Source organism: Garra rufa, chromosome 13 (assembly GCF_049309525.1).
Source record: "Garra rufa chromosome 13, GarRuf1.0, whole genome shotgun sequence".
NCBI classification, from domain to species: Eukaryota; Metazoa; Chordata; class Actinopteri; order Cypriniformes; family Cyprinidae; genus Garra; species Garra rufa.
In genome coordinates, this window is record NC_133373.1 from 10,472,867 (window position 1) to 10,487,011 (window position 14,145).

Sequence of the window (14,145 nt, forward strand, 5' to 3'; positions counted from 1 at the left end):
TGTCTGTGTTACGTGTGAGAACTCGCACATATTTTTGAGAACACTTACAAGCTGTCAGGATCCTCTTCAGGTGGTAACAGATGAAACCAGAAGTGGAGAAGAAGAAGGAGAAAAAAAAAGTGAGTGTGGGTTGATTTGCGAGTGTCTGTTTATGTAATTCAGGTTTAGAGAGTCAAAACATACCTGGTGTGGGCTCTTGCATACTTGATGAGCAAACAGCCAAATAAGGAAACAGGAAGTAGAGATTAGTTGCTATCCTGTAATCTTATCATTTACAGTAAGTGATCTTTAGTGAATTCAAAGGAAGTAGACAATAACTAAAGTGATGGCCTACACTGGGCTGTAGTTTTGTAGTAGAGGCTGAGAGGGTGGCTTCGGTTGCATAAAGAATGTGGAGAGTTTTTGAAGAGCTTCCTGTTTTGGTCTGCAATACAATAAACAAACAATTATTTTTGTGTTCTTAATGTGAAAGAGATTATTACAAATCAAATGTAGTACAGAAGTATGATGTGTCATTTTAGTAAATAGAATAGAATAGAATAGAATACAACTTACGGCAAGTTCATATAAGTTGAATCTCTTTGGTCTTGGCGATCAGGATCTGAAAAAAAATATAGGGACAAAAAATGTATCAATCAATCAATCAATCAATCAATCAATCAATCAATCAATCAATCAATCAATCAATCAATCAATCAATCAATCAATCAATCAATCAATTATTATTATTATTATTATTAATAATTATTAGTAAAATAATTATGCATTTTTTACACAATATTTATAACTTAGAATCTCATAATTTTGATGTCATAATTAATAGTTTTTAGTATATGATTTTGAATTTTTGATACATTTCAACTTTTTATATCATAATTATGTTTTTTGTGTAAATTATAACTGTATACCAATTTTGTCTTTTTATGTCATAATTGTTTTTTGGTTTCAAAAATATATTTTTTTTGTCATAATTTTGACTTTTTATCTCATAATTATGACTGTTCATGTCATTATTTTCATTTATTGTCATGATTTGAAATTTCTATGTCAAAATAATGTCAGTTTTCATTTTTCTCATAACTTTTTTATCTGATTTATGTGATTTTAACTTATGTCATAATTCTGACTTTTAATGTCAGTTGTTTTTGTTTTGATAATTTGTTCATAATTTTAACCTCTGATAATTGTTTTTAGGTTATAATTTACATATTTTGTCATCATTTAAACTTTTTACCTCATTTTTTTACTTCATGATAACTATGACTGTTCAAGTCATACTTTTTTACTTTTTGTGTCATAATTATGATTATGTCATAATTTGGACTTTTTATGTCACAGTGTTGTTTTGATTTCTTAATTGTTTATGTCATGATTTGAACTTTCAATGTCAAAATTATGTTTTTGTCAGTTTTCATTTTTCTCATAATGACTTTTTTTATCTCATGGTTTTAACTTATGTCAAAATTCTTTTGACTTTTAATGTCGATTGTTTTTGTTTTGGTCATAATTTCAACTTCTGTGATAGTTTTTTTTTTTTTTTTTTTGTCATAATTTAACCTTTACTTAATTTTTTTTTTTTTTTTACTTCATGTCAACTATGATTGTTCAAGTCATAATTGTGACTTTTTATATTACAATTCTGACTTTTTTACATCACAATTTGTCCTTTTATGTCAATTGTTTTGGTTAAAATATAAACTTTTTATGTCAAAATTATATTTTTGTCAGTTTTTTGTTGTTGTTGTCATGACTTTTTCTCATAACGTTTTACATTTTATGTCATAATTATGACTGTTCATGTCATAATTTTAACGTTTTATATTATGATTATGACTGTTCATGTTATAATTTCAACTTTGCCACAATTCTGACATTTCATGTCATAAGTATGATTGTTCATAATTTTGACTTTTTATGCCATAATTTTGACCTTTTATGTCATAATTGTTTTTGGTAAATTGTTTTTAGGTCAAAATGTAAACAGTTTATGTCAAAATTATGTTTTTTTTTTTCTCATAATATTTTACATTTTATGTCATAATTTTGACTGTCCATTTCATCATTTTTACATGTAATATAATTATAACTGTTCATGTCATAATTTCGACTTTTTGTCACAATTTTGATGTTTCATATGTTTGTTCATAATTTAGACTTTTTATGTCTCAGTTCAGATTTTTTATGTCATAATTATGATTTGTTCATGTCATAATTTAGACTTTTTGTGTCACAATTCTAACTTCTGTCATAATTCTGACTTTTAATATCATAGTTATCATTTTTGCTCATTACTCTTTTGTTCCCAGTTGGTAGTACTCCTGAGAACATTTTTCAATCATGTCTCATCAGTGACTCACCTTGAGCTGGTGTGGCGTGTGACTGATTCAGCGCCCTGAAAGATTGAACATACACCCCTTGTAAACACACAATAGCTGAACAGTCAAGCTTTGTTACTAAGTACAAAAAAAGGGCGAATACAAACATTAGGTAACACTTACATGTGCGACGTTTCATTAGGAGAGCCAAACACAGGGTCGTCATCATCACAGGTCCACTCTTCACTGTCTTCTGAGACTGAAAAAAAGAAAAGAAAAATTACCTTTAGCTGCAATATTTCGATTTCAACTAGAATGTCTCCAGTAGGATTTGTATTCAGTATTATAAAACACAACCATTCAAAACACCAAATACCACAGACATTACACTTGATACCATGGTTTACTTATGGTATTAGTACTAATAGTATTTACCTCAAATATATACCATGGTACTTAGATGATATTACCATTAAAGTAGTGCCCAAAAAACTTTGTGTTACCATGGTACAATCAATGTGAATCATAGAATATTTGATGTAAAGGTGTGGTGTGGCATTTTGGACCAATGAAATTTCACAGTGGGCGGGGCTAGTTACTGCAATGCAGCACAAAGTAATCAACAAAATATTCTGTTGCTTACTGTGTTCTCGTTTGGTTAAGACAATCAGACAAAACATGTATTAGAAACAAATATGAATAAAATAAACAAAACCTTTTCTAGTATGATAATGAGTAAAAAAAAGGCTCTTACAGCTCTCATGGTTCATGCCGTAATGCTCTGAAGTCCTAAAAACACAAATAGAAACAAAAAATGACTTTATTTGTAACTGCGGATCAGGATCTGATCTTGATTTTTAGCATATCATGGTCATTTCTAGGCTACCTGCTGCCTGTACTGGTGACCTCTGGGTCTTTGTGTCCATTGCCGTTGGCTCTGTTAGAAGCCGTTGTCTTCTTCCCCAGCTCCATAATGCCATTGATGTTCAAATCCACACTCTCCACCGGGACGTAGCCGTCTGAAAAACAACACACAACGCATTGCCAATCTGCATTCCAGCAGAAGCATCTGAAAAATGAGATAAGCGCTTACATACACAGTCTAACAGATAAGTCAGAGCTCAAGGACTCGCTCAGGTTCTTGCTTAGTGACAGATCTATTTAGGCATTTAGTCCTTATCAGGGTGGATTCATAACAATGCTTATTTTCCTCACCTCATTTATCTGTGAAACTCATTTAGCGGGATGCTAATTATTTGTGACTTGTGGGAGAGCCAAGATATGCGTATAATGGTGCTAAATTAATTTTTTGTATATGCAGATTGTGTATTTGTTGGGTTTAGCTCACATTTGTTGCTGCTGTCCTTTGCCAGCCATTTTCCTTTCGGGCAGTTGTTGGTGCGGATGATGCTCACGGTTTCTCCAACCTTCACTGGCAGGTCGTTTTTACGGCCCTTACAGTCCTCGATCACTTTAACGTGATAAATGGGCTCTTCCTGGCCTGAGATCTGCATTAAACATCAACACACACAGACAGTTACATTAACATGTGCTCATCGCTTAACTGACCTTGCCATGTGCGTTAAAAAAAAGGCTTTTGCTGTTAGCGAGAAATTGAAATGTACGGCTCATTTCACGTTTGATTAAAACTATAGGGTTATAGTGATGGTAAGTGTGCCTTTTGATTTGCTTGAGGAGTGGGATGTGGATTGTAATAAGGAATGGATTACAAAATATCACCTTATCAGACTTAATAACTCGCAATTGGGTGTTATAAAGTCACAGTTTCAAGAAAATTGAGAAAAAAGTCACAATTGAACTCGCAATTTTGAGAAAAAAAGGAAGAATTGTTAGTTTACATATCGCAAGCCATAGATGAAGTTGAAGAAAAAGTCGAAAAGGCAAAAGCCATAGATGAAGTTGAAGAGGCAGAAGCCATAGAAGAACTCAAAAAAAGTAAAAGTCGAAGAAGTAAAGGAAGTCATCGAAGAGGTAGAAATAAAAAAAAACATTGTCAGAAACCATAGAAGAAGTCGAAGAAGTAAATGTCGAAGAAAAAAGTCGAAGTGGCAGAAGCCATGGAAGAAGTCGAAGAAAATTCAAAGAAGTAGAAGTCAAAGAAAAGGTCAAAGAGGCAAAAGTCGAATAGTAGAAGTAGAAGTCGAAGAAAAACCTAGTTATAAGCCATAGAAGAAAAACCTAGGCAGAAACCATTGAAGAAGTTGAAGAAGCAGAAGCCATAGAAATCAAAGTAGCAGTCGATGAAAATGTCGAAAAGGCAGAAACCATAGAAGTCAAAGAAGAAAAAGTCGAAGAGGCAGAAGTCATAGAAGTAGAAGTCGAAAAAAACCTAGTCAGAAATCAAACAAGAAAAAGCTATGCAAAAAACCATAGAAGAAGTCGAAGAAGTAAAAGTTGAAGAAAAAGTTGCAGAAAAAGTCGATGAAGTAGAAGTCAAATAAATCCTAGTCAGAAACCATAGAAGAAAAACCTAGGCAGAAATCAAAGAAGAAAAAGCTACGCAAAAAACCATAGAAGAAGTCGAAGAAGTAAAAGTTGAAGAAAATGTCGATGAAGTAGAAGTCAAATAAATCCTAGTCAGAAACCATAGAAGAAAAACCTAGGCAGAAACCATAGAAGAAGTCAAATAAGTAGAAATCAAAGAAAAAAGTCGAAAATACAGAAGAAAAAGTAGAAGTCAAAGAAAAAGTCCATGAAACAGAAACCATAGAAATCAAAGAAGTAGAAGTAGAAGTAGAAGTCAAAGAAAAAGTCGAAGAAGTAGGATTCGAAGAAAAAGTAGAAGAGACAGAAACCATAGAAGCAGCCCGAAGAAAAAGTCAAAGACGTAGAAGTTGAAGAAAACCCCAGGCAGAAACCATAGAAGAAATCAAAGAAGTAGAAATCATAGAAAAAAGTCAAAAATACAGAAGACAATGTAGAAGTCAAAGAAAAAGTCGAAGAAACAGAAACCATAGAAATCAAAGAAGTAGAAGTAGAAGTCAAACAAAAAGTTGAAGAAGTAGTTGTAAAAAGTCGAAGAGGCAGAAATCATAGAAGCAGTTGAAGAAAAAGTCAAAGAAGTAGAAGTCGAAGAAAAACCTGGGCAGAAACCATAGAAGAAGTCAGAAAGGCAGAAGCCATGGAAAAAGTCCAACAAAAAGTTGAAGTAGAAGTCAAAGCAAAAGTCGAAGAGGCAGAAATCATAGAAGCAATCAAAGAAAAATTCAAAGAAGTAGAAGTAGAAGAAAAACCTAGGCAGAAACCATAGAAGTCAGAAAGGCAGAAGCCATGGAAAAAGTCCAACAAAAAGTTGAAGTAGAAGTCAAAGCAAAAGTCGAAGAGGCATAAATCATAGAAGCAATCAAAGAAAAATTCAAAGAAGTAGAAGTAGAAGAAAAACCTAGGCAGAAACCATAGAAGTCGAAAAGGCAGAAGCCACGAAACAAGTCTAACAAAAAATTGAAAAAGTAGAAGTTAAAAAAGGCAGAAGCCATAGAAGTTGAAGAATATGGCTTTATTTTTCAAAATTGTGACTTTATATCTCAGAATCATGAGTTTATGTCTCTGCAGTTCTGCAATTGTGAGTTTATTTCTCAGAATTGAGAGTTTATATTTCACAACTTAATAACTTGCAATTTGGTGTTATAAAGTCACAATTGCAAGATTTTGAGAGTTTAATATTCAATAATCATGCTCAATTAATAGTGCAAACACACAAATACTAACAAAAAATATTACCTTAAACTTCTTCCTTATTTCATTCTCTTTCTTTTCCTTTTCTTTCTGCTCCTTCTTTTCTCTTTCCTTCTCTTTCTCTTTTTCCTTTTCTCGCTGTTTCTCTTTTTTCTTTAGTTCTTTGTCATCTGCCGCTTTTGCTGAGTTCTTCCTGTAAATTGAAGGCTTTCATCATTACATCCAGATAAGAGTTTTTGGGAATGTAGACGTAGTTTAAAATAATATTTTGAATTCAAAAATTACAAACCTGGAGAACAAGATTTTCTTGGGAGCCTCCTGTGCCTGAAAAGGTTTGGTGATTAATAGATTGAAATTAAATAGAACATGTTTGAACAAATCACTGCAACAACTGAACATGCAATGAGAAGACATGAAATATAGGTTATAATGCTACAAAAAAACAAAAAAACATTAACTGCAATCATAAGGTCCTGACACTAACCTTAAGATCTTAAAGAAGAAGTTCACTTCCAGAACAAAAATTTACAGATAATTTACTCATTCCCTTGTCATCCAAGATGATCATGTCTTTCTTTCTTTAGTCGGTAAGAAATGTTTTTTTAAGGAAAACATTTCAGAATTTCTCTCCATATAGTGGTCTTCTATGATGCTTTTTAAATGAAGCTTTAAAAAACACAATTTCTTTAGGACTAAAAACATGAACATCTTGAATGACAAGGGGGTGAGTAAATTATCTTTAAATTTTTGTTCTGGAAGTGAACTTCTCCTTTAAATAGTTATTCTAAAGCAACTGTAAACAACAGCGGTAAAACTTACCAGAGCCGGTGTTTCAGCATAAGGATCTAGGTTTCAAACAATAGGAAACATACGTCAGTACGTAGAACACTTTGAAGATAAAAGAGAATCTAAAATAAACTAATGACATGATCATTTCCTGTGTGTTTATCATTTCTGTGCATCAGAAGGAGATTACTGGGAACATAAATAACTACACTACAAAGAAAAAAAAAAAAAAACCTGTGTTTTTGTCCTGGTTTCCAGTTAAATATCTAAACATTCCTAAAATAAGATACTTTACTTGGGAAGCAAAATTATGTAAGAATATAAGACCTGATTTCAAAGAATTTTACACCAAATGCAAATTATTTTCTTGTTTTAAGCATAAACCATATTGAAACTTGGATTCATTTATGTCAAAATAATTGTTATATAAAAGTTATATATAAAAAGTCAAAAAATTTGCTTCAAGGAATTTTGGTCAATAATAATAATAAAAAAATAGTAATAATAATGTTAATTATTTTATAGAGAGAGGGAAGAACCCTATGGAAGCCCGTTTCCGCCACTGAACAAAAAATAAAAAAGGGTATTGCGACTTTTTATCTCATAGTTCTGACTTTTTTTCTCAGAATTGTGTGATACAAACTCATAATTGCGAGTTATAAAGTCAGAATTGCGTAATATAAATGTGCAAGTCTGAGTTATAAAGTCAGAATTGCGAGTTTTTTATCTTGCAATTCTGACTTAACTCGCAATTGGGTGTTATAAAGTCAAAGTTGCAAGAAAATTGAGAAAAAAAGTCACAATTGTGAGATATAAACTGACAAAAAATGTCAAAATTGTTATATATTAGTTTATATCTTGCAATTCTGGCTTTATTTCTCACAGCTGTGACTTTATATCTCAGAATCACACGTTTATGTCTCACAATTCTGATTTTATAACTCGCAATTGCGAGTTTATATCACGCAAATATCAGAAAAAGAGTTTATATCTCGCAATTGCAAGTTCATATGACGCGATTCTGACTTCATTTCTCAGAATTGCGAGTTTATATCTCACAATTTTGACTTAATAACTCACAATTTGGTGTTATAAAGTCACAGTTGCAAGAAAATTGAGAAAAAAGTCACAACTGTGAGATATAAACTCGCAATTTTGAGAAAAAAAGTCAGAATCGTTCTCGCAGTTCTCATTTGTGTCTCACAGTTCTGATTTTACAACTCGTAATTGCAAGTTTTTTGGAAAAAATCTCACAATTCTGAGAAAAAAAGTCAGAATTGTCAGATAACAATTAAGCAATTTTATTTTTTTTATTCAGTGGTGGAAACAAGCTTCCATAAGAACCTGAGTAAAACAATGTACGTCAGTGAAAACTTCTTGTACTTACTCTTTGGAGGTCCTTTCTGTTTCTTAATCTTTGCCGTCTTGCCTCTTTTACCGTCTACATGATCTTCAAAGACATTGTCAACTCTTTCAAAGGTCCTAGAGGAAAGTCAGAAACAAAAATGTCACTCAGTGTTCAATAACGATAACACATAAACAATAAATCAATAAATGATCATGAATTTAATGGCTTACCCTGAAGGAGTCAAGGCAGGTGAGTCCTGAAGTACAGCAGCTTGAATTTCTGGATATGGAGAGCCAGAGTTCATAGACCCATAATCCACATCTCTATCATCCATGTTTGGAAACATGTCCTCTTTCAACTGCTGTTTTGGGTTCAGCTGTCTCAGGAAGGCTTCTTCATGAACTGAAACTGGCCTTTTGGTACTAGAAGCTGATGATGGTACTGATGGAGGCCTAAAGGTTGAAAGTGTTGGAGCCTCAGGTTCCTCAACATCTTCATAAAATGAGTTGTCAAATGAGTTTTCATACAGCGAGTCTTCTGATGAAGAAAAACAGTCATTTATTTATTTAGTAGACAGAATTTAGCATAACGTTTCAGATTTTGGGGGTAAGTTTGTTACCAGGTGTTTCTAGAGGTTCAGATGGTGTTGTGGGAATCTGGAAGTCTCTAGCAGGAGATTGAATTGGTTTCTCAAGTGGGGGATCCACAATGGGTGTGACTGGCAGAGCCTTTCTGGGCGGTGGGGGAGGAGGATTCACTGGTTTGACCACTGTCACAACCCCTGCAGAAACAAGAGAATAAATACTAGAATAGACAACCAATGTGCAACCACCAAGACATACATAAACTGTCTATGAAATGACTAAAATATTTTAAGAATGAAAATAACCTTAATTCAATATATTTGTTCAAAACAAGTCTTGCTTTCTAATGCAATTTTGCATTATTTATCAAGTAAATGTATTGTGTGAAAGGCACAGTATGTGATTTTCTATGCTAGGGGGCACATATTCAAGATCGAGTGTGGAATCATGGGAGTTGGCAGAAGACGCAATGACAGGCAATGGGCAAATAGTTAAAATGACTTATTTAAACATTCTTGGAAACATTTGGGATATTGTAGGCACCCAAGTGAACAAAATATTTGACACCGTTCTAGTGGTTTTTGGATATTTTAATTTTGGATATTTTTATTTTTATTTATTTATTTTTTTAAAAACATGCTTATTGGATATTTCTGTTGTAAAGAAAAAAAAATCAAAATTTTTCATGCATTTGTTACGTTCTGAAATTAACAAGAAAAAAAGATAAAGCATAAAGAATAGAAATGAGAAAGTTACGTCTACAAAGCCAATGAAAATGGCGAGGTCAAGGAAACATAGCAGGTAGAACAGGACTATGGAATGAAAATGGAGGAAGCATGATGTTTATACTTACAAGCTAACATACAAGTCTAAAATAAGTACAAAGTAAAGTCTCTAGATGATGTAATCATATTTAATCCCACATAATTGACAGTAAAGGTCATTTTTAGGCTGTAAACTTTCTAAACTATGAGCAATATGGTCTAATTACAACAACTGCTTACGGGAATATACTGTATGCAAGCCTAATTTGCATTTAGTTTAACTGAAAACTAAAAAATCATACAGAGACAGAATATTCTTTGTCATTCTGATTATGAAAGATATGTTGCCCAACATAGCTACAATAGACGTACATATCTTGCATACCAACCCTCCCTGATGGATGGAATCCACCTAACTCCTCACGGTCAGAAAGGTATTTACTGTTTCCGGCAGCTAAAAGATATTTACATTTATGAGGAATTTAAAAAGTGATTTGTTTTGATTAAATGTTGTACTCTTAGGATGCACAAGTCAATTAGTTATCCATCTGTGCAATTGCCACTCTCATTCATACACGAGAAACCTTCTTTGAAAACCGTGGCTAAGATTGTCAAGTGTGGACCCTGCTTTAAATAGATACTTACTGTGATCAATGCCATTAACCTCAGGAATCTCAGGTGGGTGAGTTTTAGGTGGCGACCGAGCATCCACATAGTCAACTGGAGGGAATTTAAAGATATCAGACACTTCTGGTACAGATTGGACTTCCTCGGGCAGTTTTGTGACAAGCTGTGGTAAGGCTTTTTCAGGTGGAGCTAGATTAGGTTGGGCCACATCAGTTGTGGCAGTCTTAGGCAGAGGTGTGAGAGTTTCAGGCAGAGGTATCTCGGGTGTAGCTGTCTCAACTAGGGTTGTATTTTCAGGCATAGATGTATCATCAGGTGTGGTAGCCAGCGGGTTCACGGCAGACTTTCTCTTGGCCCTTTCCAGAAGGTTAAACACACGGCTGTCATTTGGGGAGCGTTTTACCGAGGCCATCTCCTCTGCTTTCGCCAAGAGTGAGAGGGCTGAAAGTGGCCTGGTTGAGGACTGGTCCTCCGTAGGCTTCTCTGAGTTAATATCTGCCATTTCAGTCAGAGATTTGGTGTTCTCCAGTAGCATGTCTACAGGTGCAGCAGGAGTGTGAATGTCTGGAGGAGGGCTTAGGATTGGATTAGGTGTATATGAAGGATTCACCAAGGGCTCTGGAGATACTGACGGAGGGGTGGACGGGGCAGGGGACCTGGAGATAACTGGGGCCATAAATGTACGTGTTGCTGGAGTGGGTATAGCTTGGTCAGGGAAGTCTCCATCTGGAAAATCCTCATCGAAAACAGGGGGTGGAATATCTGTGAATTCTGGAGGTGGACTTCCTTTAGGGGGAGGAAACACGTCTGATAAACTTAGCATATGTATATTTGGTTTAGAAGGTTCACTGTCAAGAGGAGTTGAAATAGAGGTTGCTGGATTTGATTTAGGAACAGCTTGAGAGGGGATGACTGGTGTTGGGATGGCTGGTTCAGGAATCTTTGGCTCAAAGGTCGACATGACTGGAGCTGGAATACTTGGGGCAAGTGGTGTTCCAGTTGAAGTCTGAGAAGGTGCAACAGCCCTAGGGAAAACAAGTATACTTTGAGTAGGGGGGTTAGCTGTTACAGACGGCCCAGCAGGAGCTGGGTAACTCGGAGCAGGGGTACGAATAGCCGGTGTTGTTCTTTCCACATTATCTGCCTCCTCATCTTTAGTAAACACAAAACTCTTGGGTGTGGAACTCCGAGGTATATAGGGGCTGGGTTCAGGCTCTGGGGTATCAACTTTTATTGGAGCCACAGGCAGGACCAGTGGAAGACTGCTATCTTTTAGAGACTTCTTGGGAACCTCTTTTACCATCTCATTCTCATCTTGGGTAGGTTTTTGAGGAGTAAACACAAAACTCTTGGGTGTGGACACTTTGGCTGGTGGAACGGACACTGGTGTACGTGGGCTGGGTTCAGCTTCTGGGCTTTCAGCTTTTTTTGGAAGCACCGGCAGAACCATTGGAAGATTCCGGTCCTTCAGAGACTTTTTGGGAGGGTCTAAGTCCCACACAGGGTCTGTTTTCTCATATTCATCTTTGTTGGTTTTTGGAGGGGTAAATGCAAACTTTTTGGGTGTTGTCACTTTGACCGGTGAAGCGGACACAGGTGTACGTGGGCTGGAATCAGAGTCTGAAGGTCTGGTTTTTGGAGGTACAGGCAGAACCAGTGGAAGATTCCTAGTTTTCAGATTCTGCTTAAAAGCGTTGGTCTCTTTCTTCTGCTGATTATCCAGCAGTTCATCATTATAGTTGGGTTGGTTCTCATTGGTCTTTAATCCCCATGGTGGAGAGAGCTGACGACTGAGATTTTTGTCCTCTCTGAAGACCACACGTGGTGCTTGAAGTGACCCTTTTTGCACAGCAGCATTGATAGATGAGAGCAAAGGATTGCTGACTTTTGCCGACGGAGGGATGGATTTGGGTTTCTCTGGGAGGGCAGGTTTAGTGTGGATCTTTAGACCGTTTTCACCCTGGAACCTTGCCTTCAGGGTTTTAAAGTCTGTGGATTCATCCTGATATATAAAATGTAGTAAATGTTAAACATTTGAACTATGGAATACATATGACAAGTTTGTGTTTTCAGCCAAATCTCAGAGCTTAACAAACAAACAATGCAACAACATTGATGTGTTTACAAGAATAGGAAGGCCATGTGATGACACACTATCATTGTTCAATCAAATTCCATACATTTTAATAGTCAAAACCACACCAGTTCATGTCAAAACTTACAGTAATATTCAGTAGAAATCAACAAGATGAGGTGAAAGAGCTGTGTTAAGAAAATTGTGGCTCTTGTAAGCAATAGCACGATATTTAGATTTACAATTCTGATTCTTAAAATTAATTGAACGAGTACCATATTTATTGTGTTTACTTTGTATTTCATTTGGTACTACCAAAAAATCTTGGTATTGTAATAGTACATATCACAACAGTCAAATATTAAATTTAAATGTATGCATTCATTTGTGTTTGAGGAACGCAAATGGGAAAAATAAAGCTTGGATCACACTCAGCAGTTGCTAACAATAAAATTCAAGGTTTTAGTTTCTTACCTGTTCCATCATTCTGACTCAAGGCTTCCAGCAGTTTGTCAAAAAAGAGGTACTTCTCTCTCCTCAGCCCCTCATAATTAATAATCCATTGAGATATTCCTTTACGTTTTGAAGGGATCCAGCATGTACGACTAAAATGGTGTTGTGTCGCAGTTGTTAGACAATAAATAGCACGTTGAGTGAGAACTCGCCCATTGGCCCTGAAACTGGAATGAGGTTGGATGAGCGTGTTCATGTGCTAATGACGAGATAAAGGAAAGCCTTGTCAAACAAGTCACTTCTCTGAACGCCAGCAAAGACTGTTTTCATTCTCAAAGAATGCAGTCAGTCGAGAACCACAGAAATTCATGAAGGCAAAGCTTCTATTGTCAAACAGCCCAAATCAAACTCTCATTACGTATTTACTCCAGGCATAGCATACAAATATTGGTCAATGTTGATCCCACCTCTGTGGTTACATTTACTCAGGAAGACTCCCTTGTCAAAAAAACAAATCTGCTGACTTCAAACTAAGTGTTTAATTTCAATTACATTTCGACATGTTGGTTAACCTTACTTCTGAAGAGCTGAAATTCTACAGCTCCTTTTTTGTTTAATCAGCACATAGAGGCTAGTTGTCAAACTTTTCACTCAAGTGAATATTTCTTCTAGTGGCTTATATTTGTGAATATACTTTATTCTATTTATCTAGATGTCTAGTCCTGGCTACAATATTTATATACTGGTGCATATTATCGCACTACAAGGGCTAGAATTTCAAAAATAAAACACTAAAATAAATGACAGACAAAACAATTCAGAAAACCCTAATTATGGCCTATAGAATTTGAATTAAAGCACATCCTTGTGAAAACATTCCCACATGACATCTAGTTTTTGACTTCCTTATACATGTAGTCAAAACAATCACAGCTCAATGTGAGTAATTTACTCAAAGACAAAAGAACCAGTTACTAACCTAGTTAGTAAATCATTCTCCATTTCTACAGAATGAAGGAATCTTACTCTAAGAATTAAAATATGCATTTGACCTCTGACCCACAAATTATTTGTGATATTTAATGATGACTAGATTTGATCAAAACATTTGCACTCATGACTGACATGAAGATTAGTAATATGTTAAAAATGTGATCATAAAACTGCTCTTGAAACATGTTTCAGGCCAAATGTAGCCATTTTTCCCATAAGCAAGTGAGAGTTAAATGCATTGTGTTCAATGAAATGTGTTCTTTTTCATTTAAATTTCAGTACGCCTATGATTGAAGGTAGAAGAAACATAAAATGTACCAAAAATGGCAAAACTTTGCAAAATGCATCTACTAACCCTCTAAACATTAGTTTTTATTTCACTGGCAGATACAACTGTAGTACTGAACTTTGTCCTGCCACCTAGTGGTGTGGATGCAATATTGCATAAAAGCAAAAGTTGCCATTCTAGAAATATCCTTTTTCACAGCATTATTTTTCCCCTTTA

At 35.0% G+C, this 14,145-nt stretch overlaps 1 protein-coding gene across 1 annotated transcript; it reads right to left on the bottom strand.

The window, feature by feature from the left end:
• Window positions 1-44: 44 nt before the first annotated feature.
• LOC141283397 (uncharacterized) lies at window positions 45-12,807 on the bottom strand. The gene is made up of 17 exons (XM_073816682.1): window positions 12,669-12,807; window positions 10,139-12,122; window positions 8,765-8,926; window positions 8,376-8,682; window positions 8,185-8,279; window positions 6,831-6,856; window positions 6,301-6,335; window positions 6,057-6,204; window positions 3,664-3,823; window positions 3,202-3,334; window positions 3,070-3,104; window positions 2,499-2,574; window positions 2,358-2,392; window positions 556-601; window positions 335-424; window positions 184-203; window positions 45-64 (listed from the first exon to the last, which is right to left on the bottom strand). The coding sequence occupies exons 1-17, from the start codon at window positions 12,678-12,680 to the stop codon at window positions 45-47; spliced, it is 3,384 nt and encodes a 1,127-aa protein (XP_073672783.1). The 5' UTR covers window positions 12,681-12,807.
• Window positions 12,808-14,145: the final 1,338 nt, after the last annotated feature.